At 37.3% G+C, this 16,544-nt stretch overlaps 1 protein-coding gene across 15 annotated transcripts in view; it reads left to right on the top strand.

The window, feature by feature from the left end:
- Positions 1 to 16,544, top strand: part of KIF27 (kinesin family member 27) — an 88,027-nt gene that overhangs the window by 11,932 nt on the left and 59,551 nt on the right. For 8 of the 15 annotated variants that reach the window (XM_063714259.1, XM_054520096.2, XM_054520095.2 and 5 more), the window contains 4 exons: positions 1,695 to 1,895; positions 6,263 to 7,221; positions 10,453 to 10,596; positions 13,330 to 13,407. In XM_063714259.1, coding sequence (XP_063570329.1) covers positions 1,695 to 1,895; positions 6,263 to 7,221; positions 10,453 to 10,596; positions 13,330 to 13,407 — 1,382 coding nt within the window. The remainder of the gene's footprint in view (positions 1 to 1,694; positions 1,896 to 6,262; positions 7,222 to 10,452; positions 10,597 to 13,329; positions 13,408 to 16,544) is intronic. The other 7 variants (XM_024252801.3, XM_024252802.3, XM_054520103.2 and 4 more) reach the window with 2 other exon arrangements.

Below are 16,544 nucleotides of genomic sequence, written 5' to 3'. Positions count from 1 at the left end.
TTTAGTGCAAAGGACTGTGTGTGAAATAGATTGGTCTTACCTAGGGTCAGTTTCCTGCTTTTTACAGCTCTTTTCTGCTTTAGAAATTATATGTCATCTAAAAGCACCAACATTTTTATAACGTGGCTCCCACTAGTAGTAGTGAATATCCGAGAGGTGGAGTGGCTTTGGGCAGGGGAAGCCGTTTGTGTAGAATGAGGTTTTATGAGCCAAGGACCACCTCTCTGGATCTAGTATTTAATGAACAGTGAATTGGGAAAGATTATGTATGTATGTATGTATGTATGTATGTATTTAGAGAAAGGGTCTTGCTCTGTCACCTAGGCTCTGTCTCCTGGCTTACTGCAACCTCTGTCTCCCAGGCTCAAGTAATCCTCCCTTCTCAGCCTCCCAAGCAGCTGAGACCATAGGCATGCAACACGATGCCCAGCCAATTTTTTGTATTTTTTGTAGACAAGGGGTCTTGCCATGTTGCCCAGGCTTGTCTCAAACTTCTTAGCTCAAGCGATCCACCCACCTCGGCCTCCCCAAGTGCTGGGATTACAGGTGTGAGCCACCACAGTATGGCCTATTTATGGAATAAAATGCCACCCCGTATAGTTTTACCATTTATATTAAAATGTACATTTCTACCATATCTACCTGCTTTGAAATTCACCTGTGCCACTTAATGTCTGTTTCATTCCTGGGACTTTTCAAATATATTTTCTTATTAAATCTTTTTTTTTTTTTTTTTTTTTTGAGACAGTTTCCCTCTGTCGCTTAGGCTGGAGTGCAGTGGCACTATCTCAGCTCACTGCAACCTCCACCTCCCAGCTTCAAGTGATTCTCGTGCCTTAGCCACCCAAATATTTGGGATTACAGGCATGAGCCGCCACACCTAGCTAGCTAATTTTTGTATTTTTAGTAGGGACAGGGTTTCACCATGTTTCCCAAGCTGGTCTTGAACTCCTGGGCTCAAGTGATCTGCCTGCCTCAGCCTCCCAAAGTCTGGGATTACAGGTGTGAGCCACTGTGCTCGGCCTCTTTCAAGTCTTTTCTCAGATGTCACCTTCTGAATCATGCCCACCATGACCTTCCTATTTAAAGCTACAAACATCTCTCAGCTGGTAGTTACACTTCTAGTCCCCTTACCGTGCCGTATTTTTTTTCCTCCAGGTACAATTAACACTTTTTAATATGCCATATAATTCACTTATCAGTTATTCTTTTTTGCTATTGTCTGTCTTTAGCAGAATCTCACCAGGGAAGGGATTTCTTTTCTCCTTGTTTTGTTTATTGGTGGATTGCAGAGTCCTAGAATAGTGCCTGGCACATAGTAGATACTAAATAGATATTTGTTCAATGAATGCATGAATGAATTCTTGGTAAGGGGATACATGTGAAAACTTTTACTTGTTAATTTTATAGTTGTGGTTTGAAAGAGTTATAATAGCCTGGTGGTGGGCATCTGTAATCCCAGCTACTCAGGAGGCTGAGGCAGGAGAATTGCTTGAATTTGATAGTCGGAAATTGCAGTGAGCTGAGATTGCACCACTGCACTCCAGCCTGGGCAACAGAGCAAGACTCCGTCCCCCCGCCAAAAAAAGTTATAATATATAGAAATGTAATAAAATAAATTAACTATAAATTTGAGGTTGTAGCTTTTCTTTTGTTTTAAGTTCCAGATATGCTTTCTTTTTCTAAATTTTCAGCTTCAGTTGTGGAGGGCCAAAAGGGTATCATTCCTCGAGCTATTCAAGAAATATTTCAAAGCATCTCTGAACATCCTAGCATTGACTTTAATGTGAAAGTATCTTACATAGAAGTGTACAAGGAAGACCTAAGAGATCTTCTAGAATTGGAGACATCCATGAAGGATCTTCACATCCGAGAAGATGAAAAAGGAAACACAGGTAAAGTAGCCCGCTTAATCAGTTGCCTTCATTAGCAAACAGACATGCTTTAATGCTTTAATTAAGTTTCTGGATATATTCCAAGGAATCTTTAAAAACAGATGTAGAAGCAAAATGAATTTATTTTTACTTTTAAATTGAACAGCTTTATTATTAATCCCTCTCTCTTTTTTTTTTTTTTTTTTTTTTTTTTGAGATGGAGTCTCTCTCCATCACCCAGGCTAGAGTGTAGTGGTACGATCTTGGCTCACTGCAACCTCTGCCTCCTGGGTTCAAGTGATTCTCCTGCCTTAGCCTCCCAAGTAGCTGGTATTACAGGTGTGTACCACCATGCCTGGCTAATTTTTGTATTTTTAGTAGAGACGGGATTTCACCATGTTGGTCAGGCTGGTCTCAAACTCCTGACCTCATGATCCGCCTGCCTCAGCCTCCCAAAGTGATGGGATTACAGGCATGAGCCACTGCTCCCAGCCTATTAATCTCTCTTAAATCACTCGATGAAAAAGTAGTTCAGACTGGTTGATAAGGTGAAGTTACTAATTTGTAATGCAAGATAGTGATTTCCTATCACTGTTCTCCTCTAGATTGACTTCAGGTGAGACTGTGATATAGGCTAAATTTGTTTTTGTATCTTTTTTCTTCTCAGCTCTACCATGAGATTGGAGGTGGCTTTTGCTTTAAGTGTTTATCAAAGTTGACCCAGAACTTGTCTTTCTTTTCTTTGATTTTTGTCCCAGTACACATACTTCTTCCTCTTTTTTTAAAGTTGAGAGTTTATATTTTTGTTTTTTGATATTGACATTTACCTGTTTTTTTTGTTGTGTTCCTCAAGGTCTGACTTTCTGCATTAGTAGCCTGCTAATTTCATTAACCAATACTCATTTGTTGGAAATGGGAGAAGGTTAGAATGGGAGGCTCAAACTGCAAATATTTTAAAGAATAACGATTTATGCTTTTCTAGTTTAAAAGCTAACATGTTCATCATAGAGTATTTTGAAAACAGGAAAGTGTAAGGAAGAAAGTTAAAAGATTATCTTTAATCCTAGAGCCTAGAAATACCAACTTCTCTTTTTGGTGGGTTCCCTTCCAGAATTATTTTTCTATGTACATATTATTTATTTATTTATTTATTTATTTATTTATTTATTTATTTGAGACGGAGTCTCACTCTGTCACCCAGGGTGGAGTGCAGTGGCACGATCTGGGCTCACTGCAAGCTCCACCTCCCAGGTTCACACCATTCTCCTGCCTCAGCCTCCCAAGTAGCTGGGACTACAGGCGCCCGCCCCCGTGCCCAGCTAATTTTTTGTATTTTTAGTAGAGACAGGGTTTCACCGTGTTAGCCAGGATGGTCTCGATCTCCTGACCTTGTGATCCTCCCACCTCGGCCTCCCAAAGTGCTGGGATTACAGGTGTGAGCCACCGTGCCTGGCCCATATAATTTTTTAAAAATACATACTTGCAACCCTACACACAGTTTTGCATTTTACATTTCACTTAGTATTTATATTTTGAATATTTTCACACGATTAAATATTTTTCATACTTATGACTCTTCATGTTTATATGGTAATTTGTCTTGTGAATGTATTTATAGTTATTTAATATTCCATTGTTGGACATTTAGGCTGTTTCTAGGTTTGAACTATTATTAATAATATTGCAGTGACTATTCTTTTTTTTTTTTTTTTTTGGAGACACGGTCTTAACCTCTGTCAGCCAGGCTGGAGTGCAGTGGCGTAATCACAACTCACTGCAGCCTCAACCTCATGGGCTCAAGTGATCCTCCTACCTCAGCCTCCTGAGTAGCTGGGACTAACAGGCGCCCGCCACCACGCCTGGCTAATTTTTGTATTTTTTTGTAGAGACGGGGTTTCACCATGTTGCCCAGGCTGGTCTTGAACTCTTGGGCTCAAGAGATCTGCCTGCTTTGGCCTCCCAAAGTGCTAGAATTACAGGGGTGAGCCACCATGCCTGGCCTATTCTTGGATGTCTTCTTCCCCTAAAAACCATGTTTAGTAGAACCTTCCTGGAGAACCTGCCAGAGGAGGGAATTTCCTAGCAGTTAGGAAAGTTAGGAAAGTAAGATGGCTTTAGTCATTCAAATAGCAGCCTACAGGAGGCAGCAAATCTTGCATCTTTATAGCCCTGTCCTGGCATTTCCTGCATGGTTGAAGAAATTGTTTTTGTTTTTGTTTTTTAAGAAGAAACTATATATGGTAGCTTATGGTCTTATTAGATAATTCAGTACAGTTTATCTCTTCTGGATAGAATTCAGACTGATGTTTTGAGCTCCTTTATCTTATGGAATACAATTATTGAATGTTTTCATCTTTTATCAAAGAATTACAAAAATAATACATGCTTCTTTGTAAAATATCAAGCAGGATAGAAGTATATACACTTCACTATCACTCTTGATAAACTTGATCAAAATACTTCATATCTGATATCAATGCTGAAAAAATTTTGGAAGGATGTTACAAATGATCTTAAATTACAGTATGTATTACTTAATGTCCCACTCACAAGTAAAGTGCATTTGTTTGACATATTTCTTTAGAATCTCTGTGTGAAGCAGTGATGTCCATGCTGGCTGCCACACAATTAGTACACGTGGGAAGCTTTTTAAAAATACTGATTTCTGGGTCCTACTTCACAGGGATTCTGATTTAATTGGTCTGAGATGGTACCTGGGCATTGGCACTTTCTTTTTATAAAGCTACCAGGTGATTTGCATCTGGATTCGAGAACCATAGTGCTAACTTACAGCCTAACATTAGAAAAATTTAATGAAAGTTTTACTATGACTTACAGGACTTTAAATGAACTGGGTTGTTTAAAAAGTGTCATGATGGAAATAATGAAACTGAAATGATTATTTTTTAAAGAAATAGTGATGTGACAGTATCTGAGTAAAGAGGAATTATGGCAATATAATTTGAGCATGAAATCAGGAGCTTTCCTTCTCTGATTCAATTCCTAAGTCCACCTACTTCTCTTTGAAATATTTTTGGATATAGGCCGGGTGCGGTGGCTCACGCCTGTAATCCCAGCACTTTGGGAGGCCGAGGCGGGTGGATCATGAGGTCAGGAGATCGAGACAATCCTAGCTAACACAGTGAAACCCCGTCTCTACTAAAAATACAAAAAATTAGCTGGGCGTGGTGGTGGGCGCCTGTAGTCCCAGCTACTCAGGAGGCTGAGGCAGGAGAATGGCGTGAACCTAGGAGGCAGAGCTTGCAGTGAGCCGAGATCGCACCACTGCACTCCAGCCTGGGGACAGAGTGAGACTCCATCTCAAAAAAAAAAAAAGAGAAATATTTTTGGATATACACAAATAATGCAGGTAGTAAATGTAGGTTATTTTTAGTTCATTCTGCGATTGAAATAAAAACTTTTTTTCTTTTTTGAGTGTGGTACATTATGGTGTTCAAAGTGTTTTCTTTTAATTGCCATCTCATCTGTTTGCCTTGCACTCTGATGTTATGTAAACCATACCTGTTTTTAAAATGAATAACCAACTTTATTTGTATTGAATTTTTTACTCATCATTGATTATGACCTCACGATACCAAAAAATTTAAAAGCTAAGGATGGCTTGATTATTAACAAAACTGAAAAAAAAACGAATGCCTTTTAATTGATACTAATTAATTCTTCTAATCTACTGATTAACTCTTTTGAATTATATATTTGATTAATTTATAAAAGATTAATCTAAGCCAGGTGCAGTGGCTCACACCTGTTATCCCAGCACTTTGGGAGGCCGAGGCAGGTGGATCACCTGAGGTCAGGAGTTCAAGACCAGCCTGGCCAACATGGTGAAACCCCATCTCTACTAAAAATACAAAAAAATTAGCCAGGTGTGGTAGCGCATGCCTGTAATCCCAACTACTCAGGAAGTTAAGGCAGGAGAATCACTTGAACCCGAGGTGGAGGTTGCTGTGAGCCAAGATTGTGACACTGCACTCTAGCCTGGGTGACAGGCCGAGACTCCATCTCAAGAAAAAAGAAAAAGGATTAATCTATTAGGCTTTACAAATCAAAAGACTGGAATGAAGGGTTTTTCTTTTGTCAGTCATTTTAAGGAATTCAGTGTGACTCATGACTCAAGATAAACTAGATTGTTTTTTCAAAAAATTATAGCTTTTAGAATATGAACATCAAAATAAGTGCTGTCAAAATAGTTTCTTTGGGAGATTATCTAAAATTATTTGATGATGTTGCTGATGTTATTATCTAAAAGGCTGTTGACTTTTTAAAAAAGGGACTGTCTTGGCCAGGCTGTTTAGCAAATGGTAACTGTTAACTATACTAGGTTTTGATGAAAACTTGGCTTAAAAACATGTTATTACTATTTTAAGTGATTGTTGGGGCCAAGGAATGCCATGTGGAGAGTGCAGATGAAGTGATGAGTCTTTTGGAGATGGGGAATGCAGCCAGACATACAGGTACCACTCAAATGAATGAGCACTCCAGCAGATCACATGCAGTTTTTACAATCAGCATTTGTCAAGTTCATAAAAATATGGAGGCAGCTGAAGATGGATCATGGTATTCCCCTCGGCATATTGTCTCAAAGTTCCACTTTGTGGATTTGGCAGGATCAGAAAGAGTAACCAAAACGGGGAATACTGGTGAACGGTTCAAAGAATCCATTCAAATCAATAGTGGATTGCTGGCTTTAGGAAATGTAATAAGCGCTCTTGGGGACCCACGCAGGAAGAGTTCATATATTCCATATAGGGATGCTAAAATTACCCGGCTTCTGAAAGATGCTCTGGGAGGCAGTGCTAAGACTGTCATGATCACATGTGTCAGCCCCTCCTCCTCGAATTTTGATGAGTCCTTAAATTCTCTCAAATATGCCAACAGAGCACGGAACATTAGAAACAAACCCACTGTAAACTTCAGCCCCGAGTCAGACCGTATAGATGAAATGGAATTTGAGATTAAATTGCTTCGAGAAGCTTTGCAAAGCCAGCAGGCTGGTGTCAGCCAAACTACCCAGATCCATCGAGAAGGGAGTCCTGATACAAATAGGATTCATTCTCTTGAGGAGCAAGTAGCTCAGCTTCAAGGAGAATGTCTGGGTTACCAATGTTGTGTAGAAGAAGCCTTTACCTTCCTGGTTGACCTAAAAGATACTGTCAGACTAAACGAAAAGCAGCAACACAAACTGCAGGAGTGGTTTAACATGATCCAAGAAGTCAGGAAGGCTGTCCTCACCTCATTTCGAGGAATTGGAGGCACTGCAAGTCTGGAAGAAGGACCACAGCATGTTACAGTTCTCCAGCTGAAGAGAGAGCTTAAGAAATGCCAGGTACTTAGACATCACTTATTTATTTATTTATTTATTTTATTGATACATAATAGATGTACATATTTTGGGGGTACATGTGTTAACATATTTAGACATTGTTATGGATAACTCTTTTAAGGACTAAATTTGGGCAAGTAAATTCTAAGAGTCATTTTGGAATTTTAGGTTTTTTAAAAAATGATTTATATATAGAATCCCACTTGCCTCTCTTACTTTGTTCTTTCTACCCTCCCCTTTCCTATTGCTTCCTCCTCACAATTCATACCCTTCTTGGCTCCTCCTCCTTTCTTCTTTGGTTAAAGTGTATTTTAATTTGTTATATTTATTAAATAGAACTTTGTGGACCTGGTCGTCAATTTAGAGACTGAAAATAAACTTGTTTCAGAAATAAAACTAAGTTATCTTTTACTGAGTTTTTCTCCCTCTGTGGGTCAGTAGTTCTTGAAAGAAAAAAATACTTCATCTCTTGTGTTTGGAGTATAGGTTTTAAAAAAAACCAACAAATTAGCATATTTATTAATGTTTAAGGAATGTAGGTATGTACATGTATACATGTTATATGTACATGTATTGAGTTCAGATTTACATTTCCCCGCTTTTCATTCAGAAACTATTTATTGTGTGAAGATTGTATGTCGTGGGAATAGTGGAGGACAGGACACACCTACTTACTGCTTGCTTGGGTGGAGTTTGCAAGCTAGTGAGCAAATAAATGGTCCTTCACTTGTTCCTGAGATAACATGGTTCCCAGCTTCCATGGTTCTGTCCATTTTTCAAAATAGGAAAACTTAAAAAGATAGCTTTTTAGTTAAAAAGGAAATATAGTTTAAGTATATTTCCTTTTTTTAAGCTCTAAGCTTATTTCTCTATCTAGCTAGAAATATTTCCTCAAAGCCTTTTTACGTGTAATATTATAAAGAAGGCATTTGTATTATCCTCTGTTACAGCAGTGCTCAAGTTCTCAAACTTTTTGATCACAGGACAACTTCTTTACACTTTTAAAGTGAGATCCCTCAAAGAGCTTTTGTTTATGTGGGTTATATCTATTGATATTTACTGTGTTAGAATTAAAACTGAAAAAATTTAAGCTATTTTTTCATGCAAAACTAACAGTAACTCAATTACATGTTAATATAAAGGGCATTTTTAATGAAAAATATTTTCTAACAATTTTTTTTTTTTTGAGATGGAATCTTGCTTTCTCGCCAGGCTGGAGTGTGGTGGCGTGATCTCGGCTCACTGCAACCTCCGCCTCCCAGGTTGAAGCAATTCTCCTGCCTCAGCCTCCCGAGTAGCTGGGACTATAGGCACATGCCACCATGCCCAGCTAATTTTTGTATTTTTAGTAGAGACGGGGTTTCACCGTGTTGGCCAGGATGGTCTCCATCTCTTGACCTCATGATCTGCCCGCCTCGGCCTCCCAAAGTGCTGGGATACAGGCATGAGCCACCGCACCCGGCCAACACACAAACAAATTTTAGTAAGAGTAGAATTCATTTACATTTTTGCAAATCTCTTTAACATCTGACCTAATAACAGACAGTTGGATTTTCATATCTGCTTCAGTATTCAGTTTGTTACAATATGTTTTGGTTGAAGTTTGTAAAGAAAATTCAGCCTCATAATTGTATAGTTTGAAGGGAGGAGTATTTCACTGATTTTTTCAGATGATTGTGGATGTTCTTCTTTCCTATTACACCAAACTCAACAAGCAGAAATTTCTAGTTACTTGAAATATGAGATTTGAAACTATCTTGTTACATTAAGATCTATACATTAAAATGTACTAGTCTCAGCCAGCACGGTGGCTCATGCCTGTAATCATAGCACTTTGGGAGGCTGAGGCTGGAGGATCGTTTTGAGCCCAGGAGTTTGAGACCAGTCTGGGAAACAAAATGAGACCCTATTTCTACAAAAAATCAAAAAACTAGCCAGGCGTGGTGGCATACGCCTGTGGTCCCACCTACTCGGGAGGCTTAGGTGGGAGGATTACTTGAGCCCAGGAGTTCAAGGCTGCAGTGAGCTATGATTGCACCACTGCACTCCAGCCTGGGTGGCAGAGTGAGACCCTGTCTCTAAAAATAAATGAATAAATAAATAATAGCATAAAAACAGGTAAGGTAATACTTTTTAAATCTTTTTTTTAGTTCTTTTTTTTTTTCTGAAAGGTAATAACTGTCTAGGTAGAGCAGGCCCTTCCTCATTAGTATAAGAAACTGGTGGAACAGGAAGTACTGGTAATTGGAAGCTTGAATGTTGGGACACATATAGGAGTTGGTTTATATAGGAGTTGTGATATATGTATATATATATATCACAGTTTCTTTATCCATTCATTGATTGGTGGGCATTTGGTTTGGTTCCACAATTTTGCAATTGCGAATTGTGCTGCTATAAACATGCGTGTGCAAGTATCTTTTTTGTATAATGACTTCTTTTCTTCTGGGTAGATACCCAGTAGTGGGATTGCTGGATCAAATGGTAGTTCTACTTTTAGTCCTTCAAGGAATCTCCACACTGTTTTTCATAGTGGCTGTACTAGTTTACATTCCCACCAGCAGTGTAGAAGTGTTCCCTGATCACCGCATCCACACCAACATCTTATTTAGTGAGATTTTTAAAATGCCAAGCCAATATGCGGAATGAGGCTCTCGACAAATAATTTTCTGTTTATTTAATTTAAAAACTACTTTATTATTTACATATCCCAAATGTACTTAAAAATCGGCAAATTTACTAGAAACCAAAAAGTAAAACTGTTTAATCATTTTTAGACATCTTCAAAATATATCTCTTCATAATGAAAGTGTACAAAATCAGCAAATCTGCTTCATTCAAATGCCCTAATGTATTCTTATAACCCTATATGTCAGTTTGGAAAATGTGAGCCCTTTGAGTGATCCACATTAAAATCTCATAGCAGTTCTAGCAAACTGTTTTAAAATGTAAAAATCTTAGTGAAGGTACTCTAGAACCAAAACAACTAGTTTTTATATACAGGAAGTAAAAATCAGGAAAATCTGTCTTCATGGTAATGAATTCCCGTGTTATAGCAATGGTAGGTTCTCTCAACTCTGCCTTTCTTAGAAAGAAATCAGAAAAAGTTGAAAATGAAAAAAAATTTATGAGACATCATCAAGCTGTAATCAAATCACCATTTTTGTGTTATCATATGCGGTTTCTTGATTATTTTCTGTGGTGAATGTCACTTGTGCCTTCTTTCCCCACTAGTGTGTGCTTGCTGCTGATGAAGTAGTATTTAATCAGAAGGAACTGGAGGTGAAGGAACTGAAGAATCAAGTGCAGATGATGGTACAGGAAAACAAAGGGCATGCTGTATCTTTGAAAGAAGCACAAAAAGTGAATAGACTGCAGGTAGAGTTTCTTAATGCATCTAGCTCTGTAGATTTTCTTGAAATAGTACCTAACTAAACACAGTAGCATTTTAAATGATAAATGGGAACTTAAAAAAGGATGTTCATTTGAAGAGTTCTGAACATAGGCACCTGAAAGAATTATTAGTTTTTCCTTTAAATCTGCTTAAATGGAAACATTTTTATTGTTAGCCTGACTTTGGTTTTAGAAATATAAAGATAATACCCGGGAAATTAATTTATAAATCATATCATGGTTATTTTTCCATACTTTTCCTTCCTGTTATTTGCCAAGGTATTAGGAAATGCAATATTGTTAGGAGTTGGATGGTAAATACATAATTTAAACTTTAAAATGTATTAAATTATCCTCTTACACCTCATGAGTGATTTGCTTTTTAACTTTGCTTACATCTTTCAAATTTTCTATCTTAGCTTTCCTATTATATTAACATGGATATGTCTACAGTATAACATAGTATGCCTGTACATATTATACTCCCTGGCTGTGGCTTCTCCCATCACCCCAAATAATTAATATCATTTAAAGCCTTTAGCTTCCTATCAGGGAATAACTAATGCCCTGAGAAATAATCTGATCTAGCACACATCAGATTTTGATTTTCACATTGTTTGATTTTTGTTTTCTTTTTTAACCCTTCTAATTATATTTTGTTGTTGTTTGTTGTCATTGTTTTATTTGTTTTGAGACAGGATCTCATTCTGTTGCTCAGGCTGGTGTGCACTGGCACAATCACAGCTCACTGCAGCCTCGACCTCCGAGGCTCAAGTGATCCTCCTGCCTCAGCCTCCTGAGTAGCTGTGGCCACAGGTGCATGCCACCATGCCCGGCTAATTTTCTGATTTTTTTGTGGAGACGGGGTCTCACTGTGTTGCTCAAGCTGGTCTCGAACTCCTGGGCTCAGTGATCCTACCACCTCAGCTTCCCAAAGTGCTGAGATTGATTACAGGTATGAGCCACCATGCCTGGCCCTAATTATATAATAATTTAAAAATATAAAACTAAAGTATATACAAAACAATACATATTAATCAGTGATTTATCACAAAGAGAACAGCTGGGTAACCACCACCAGGTCAAGAAATTGCTAACTGCCAGCGCCTCAAAATTTTTAGTGCCTCCTTACAATTATTATTCCTCCCTCTTCCTCAGAGAGCCACTCTCTTGACTTACATGGTAATCATTTCTTTGCTTTTCTTATGGTTTTACTATCTAAATATGTATCCTTCAACACTACAGTTTAGTTTTTGGAATTTTTATTAATTTATTCAGTATAGCTTATTCAGTATCTGGCTGCTTTTGTTGAATATTATGATTCATCCACTTTTTAATCGTAATATTTTTTCTGTAAATTCTAATATTTTATCTGTAATGTGTGACTGTGGTTTGTTTAGTTTTATAGCTACATAGGATTTTATTGTATGACTATACCACAATTTATTTTCTGTTCTACTATTTGATGGACATTTGTGGCTTTCTGTGAAATTTTCTTGTGAATTTTCAGTGTCTCTTGGTGCACATGCACATACATTTCTTTCAGATTTGTGCCTAGGAGTTGAATTGCTAGGCCATAGGGTAGGCATATCTTCAACTTTTGCAGGTGATACCAGATTGTTTTCCACTTTATACTCCTACCCAGCAATATATGAGCATTCTTACTGTTCCATATGCTTCTCAACATTAGTTATTAATTTTTAAATCTTAGCCAATCTGGTAGGCATGTAGTATCATTTTATTGTGGCTTTAGTTTGCATTTCCCTGATGACTAGTGAGGTTGAGCATTTTTTTCATATGTTTTTGGCTATTTGGATATCCTCCTTTGTGAAGTACTCATTCAAGTCTCTTGTTTGTTTTTCTATTGAGTTACCTGTCTTCTAGATTAATTTGTAGAAGTTTGTTGTATATTCTGGGTGTGAGCGCTTTGTCACTTACATGACTGCAAATAATTTTTCTGTGGCTTGCTTTTTACTCTCAGTGGTATCTTTCATGAAGAGTCCTTATTGTAATCAAATTCGTCAATCTTTTCCTTTATGGTTAATGGTATTTGTTCTCTATTTAATAAGTTTTTCCTTTCCCCAATTGTTTCCTCTGAGGATACTTTCTATATTATCTTCCAGAAGCTTTATTGTTTTGCCTTCCACATTTAGCTGTATAGTCCTCGAGGAATTGATTTCTGTGTATGGAGTAAAGTAAAGATCAAATTTTATTTTTTAAACATATAGATATTCATTGTTCTAGCATCATTTATTGGAAACCATCTTTTCACAACTGTTTTGAGTGCTATCTTTATCATAAATCAAGGTCCATTTGTGCATGAATCTCTTGTCTGTTTCTTGGCCTTCTATTCTGTTGGTTGATTTGTATCTCCTTGAGCCAAGATCACATTTCTTATTTATTGTAGGTTTATAATAAGTCTAGATATTTTGTAGAGCAAGGCCTTCTGCTGTTCTCCTTCCCCCGCCCACTCCCCAGATGTCTTGGTTGTTCCATATAAATTTTATTTTAATTTTTAAATTTTTAAAATAATTACTTTATTGAGATATAATTCACATACTATAGAATGCAGCCCTTCAAATATACAATTCAGTGATTTTTATGTATTTACAGAATTGTCTAACCATCACACCATCTAATTTTAGAATATTTTTATCACCCCAAAATGAAAATATTGTATCCACTAGCAGTCACTCCTCATTTTCGTCCTTTCCTCAGCCCCTGGCAAAAACCACTTTACTTTCTACTTCTATGGATTTGCCTATTCTAAACATTTCATACAACTGGAATCATACAGTAAGTGGCCTTTGTGTGTGACTTCTTTCACTTAGTATGCTATTTTCATTTATTTATTTTTCATGGTCAAATAATTTTGTATGTTTCTGGGATACAGTGTAATGTTTTGATGTATGTATACATTATAGAAAGATTCAGTCAAGTTGGTTAACATTAATTAACTAATTAACATTGAATTACATTTATATATCTGTTTAGAATTAATGAACATATTTTGATTGAGTCTCCTAATCCATAGGCATGGTATAGTTCTCTATTTACTTAGATTTCCTTTGTTTTTTCTCAGTAATGGCCTACATTTTTTTGTGCAGAAATATTGCAAATAATTTGTAGATTTCTTTTTAGGTACTTGATTTTTTTCTGTTATTATAAATGGAATCTTTAAAAAAATTTATTTTTCAAATTCCCTAATTGTTGGTATGTGGAACTGTACTAATTTTTAGATATTAATACATTATATATCCAGCAACCTGACTAAACTCAGTTTTTGATCAGGAGTGTCTACAGTTACCATCAGGTGGGGAGCCTTCAAAATTCCCGAGATAAATGGAAAAGATCCAAACTTTTTGGAAGTAATTTTTTTTGTTGTTGTTTTTGAGACGGAGTCTCACTGTGTCACCCAAGATAAGAGTGCAGTGGCACAGTCTCTGCTCACTGCAACCTCTGCCTCCCGGGCTCAAGTGATTCTCCTGCCTCAGTCTCCTGCGTAGCTGGGTTTACAGGCACCCGCTGCCGTGCCTGGCTATAAACTTGTTTTTTTTTGAGACAGAGTCTCACTCTGTCATCCAGGCTGGAGTGCAATGGCATGATCTCGGCTCACTGTAACCTCTGCCTCCTGGGTTCAAGCGTTTCTCCTGCCTCAGCCTCCCTAGCAGCTGGGACTACAGGCATGCACCACCATGCCTGGCTAATTTTTTTGTATTTTTAGTAGAAACAGGGTTTCAACATGTCAGTCAGTCACTCCTGACCTCAAATGATCTACCTGCCTTGGCCTCCCAAAGTACTGGGATTACAGGCGTTAGCCACCGTGCCCGGTCTATACTTGCTTTTTAATTCTAATATTTTATCTGTAAATTCTTTTGGATTTTCATTTATAATTATGTCATCTGCAAATAGTAACAGTTTCATTTCTTCCTTTATAATTCTTTCACCTTCTGTATCGTTTTCTTCTTCTATATCTTCTATATTGTATACTTTAAATAGTTGGATTCTATAGTATGTGAATTTTGTCTCAATAAAGTTATTATAAAAATACCTTCTTGTATTTGCTGGGATCTCCGATGCAGTGTTGAATACAAGTGGTGATAGAAAGCATCCTTGTCTTGTTTCCAATCATAGAGGAAAAGCTTTCAAAATTTCACTCTGAAGTATTATATTTTCTATAGGTATTTTTAATTTACCCTTTCCCAAACTAAGGAAATAACTGAGAATTTTTATTATGAATGGATATTGATTTTTATCAAATGATTTTTCTTTATCATATGATTTTTCTTCCTTATTCTGCTAATATGGTGAATTACACTGATTGACCTCATTTTTTTTTTTTTTTTTTTTTTTGAGACAGAGTCTCACTCTGTCACCCAGGCTGGAGTGCAGTGGTGCGATCTCGGCTCACTGCAAGCTCTGCCTCCCGGGTTCATGCCATTCTCCTGCCTCAGCCTCCCAAGTAGCTGGGACTACAGGCGCCCGCCACCATGCCTGGCTAATTTTTTTTTTTTTGCATTTTTAGTGGAGACGGGGTTTCACCGTGTTAGCCAGGATGGTCTCGGTCTCGATGTCCTGACCTTATGATCTGCCCACCTCGGCCTCCCAAAGTGCTGGGATTACAGGCATGAGCCACAGCGCCCGGCTGATTGATCTGATTTTTAACCAATCTTTTATTCCTGGAATAAACCCTTTTTGTTGTTGATGTTGTGATATACTGTTGAATTGGGGGTTCCCCAAAACCACCCTCAGATTGGATGACGTACTAGCAGAACTCAATATATATTCATTCTCCTGGCTAGGATTTATTACAGTGAAAGGATGCAGAGCAAGATCATCAAAGGAAAAAGACACGTGGAACAAAGTCTGGAGGAAACCAGGCACAAGCTTCCAAGACTTGTCTCTCAGCAGAGTCACAGAGGATGTGCTTAATCCCCCAGCAATGAGTTGTGACAACACCTATAAAATGTTATCTGGCAGGGAAACTAAGTAGACTCAGTGCCTATGGGTTATATTGAGGATGCGTGGGTCATGAAGGCACCCTTTGCCTAGCATGAACCAAAGTCCCAGACTACAAGGAAAGCAGGTGTACAGCATAAACCACATTGATTGTGCAAATAGTTGAGCACAGTGAGTCAGTATTATCAGAGTGTTTAAGAACACTCCCAAAATCCAAGTTCTCAGACATCTGACAACCTCATAGCAGGTCTTCTAAAAGATAGCAGTCAGGTCTGCTATGTTAACTCTTCTGCACAATTGACCTAGATTTGGTTTGCTAGTGTGATGTTTATATTTGTCAGTAAGCTTGTCCTATATTTTTCTTTCTCATAGTATTCTTGTCAGATATTGTAACAAGTTATGTTGGCCTCATAATATAGATTATTTAATTCCCCCTATACCTGGAAAGGTGTGTGAAAATTGGTATTATTTCTTTCTTAAATGTTTGGTTGAATTAGACTGTTAAGCATTTGGGACTGGAAATTTTCTTTGGGGGTATGTTTTATGAATTAAATCATATTAGTATTTTCTTTTCCTCCAGTTTTGATAAGGTTTATTTTTCTAGGAATTTGACCATTGTATATAATTTTCGAATGTATTGGCATAAGTTTGTTTATGATAGTCTTTTATTCATTAATATCTTTAGCTGTGTAGTCACATGTCCCCTTTTTCATTCCTGATTATTTGTGCCTTCTCTCATTTTTTTTTCTTGCAGTTTCACTAGCTGGTAAAATTACCAATTCATTAGTCTGTTCAAAGAGACAATTTTTGACTTTGTTAATCCTCACTAGTGTATGTTTGTTCATTATTTCATTAGTTTGTTCACTATTTCACTAATTTCTGCCCTTTATTATTTAATTCCTTCTACTTTTGGGGTAACCTCCTGCTATCTTTTTAACATCTTTAGATGAATAATATATTGATTTTTAGCTTCT

Source organism: Pongo abelii, chromosome 13, assembly GCF_028885655.2.
Source record: "Pongo abelii isolate AG06213 chromosome 13, NHGRI_mPonAbe1-v2.0_pri, whole genome shotgun sequence".
NCBI lineage: Eukaryota > Metazoa > Chordata > Mammalia > Primates > Hominidae > Pongo > Pongo abelii.
The sequence above is the reverse complement of the archived record's forward strand: the minus strand, read 5'-3'. Positions and strand labels throughout refer to the sequence as shown.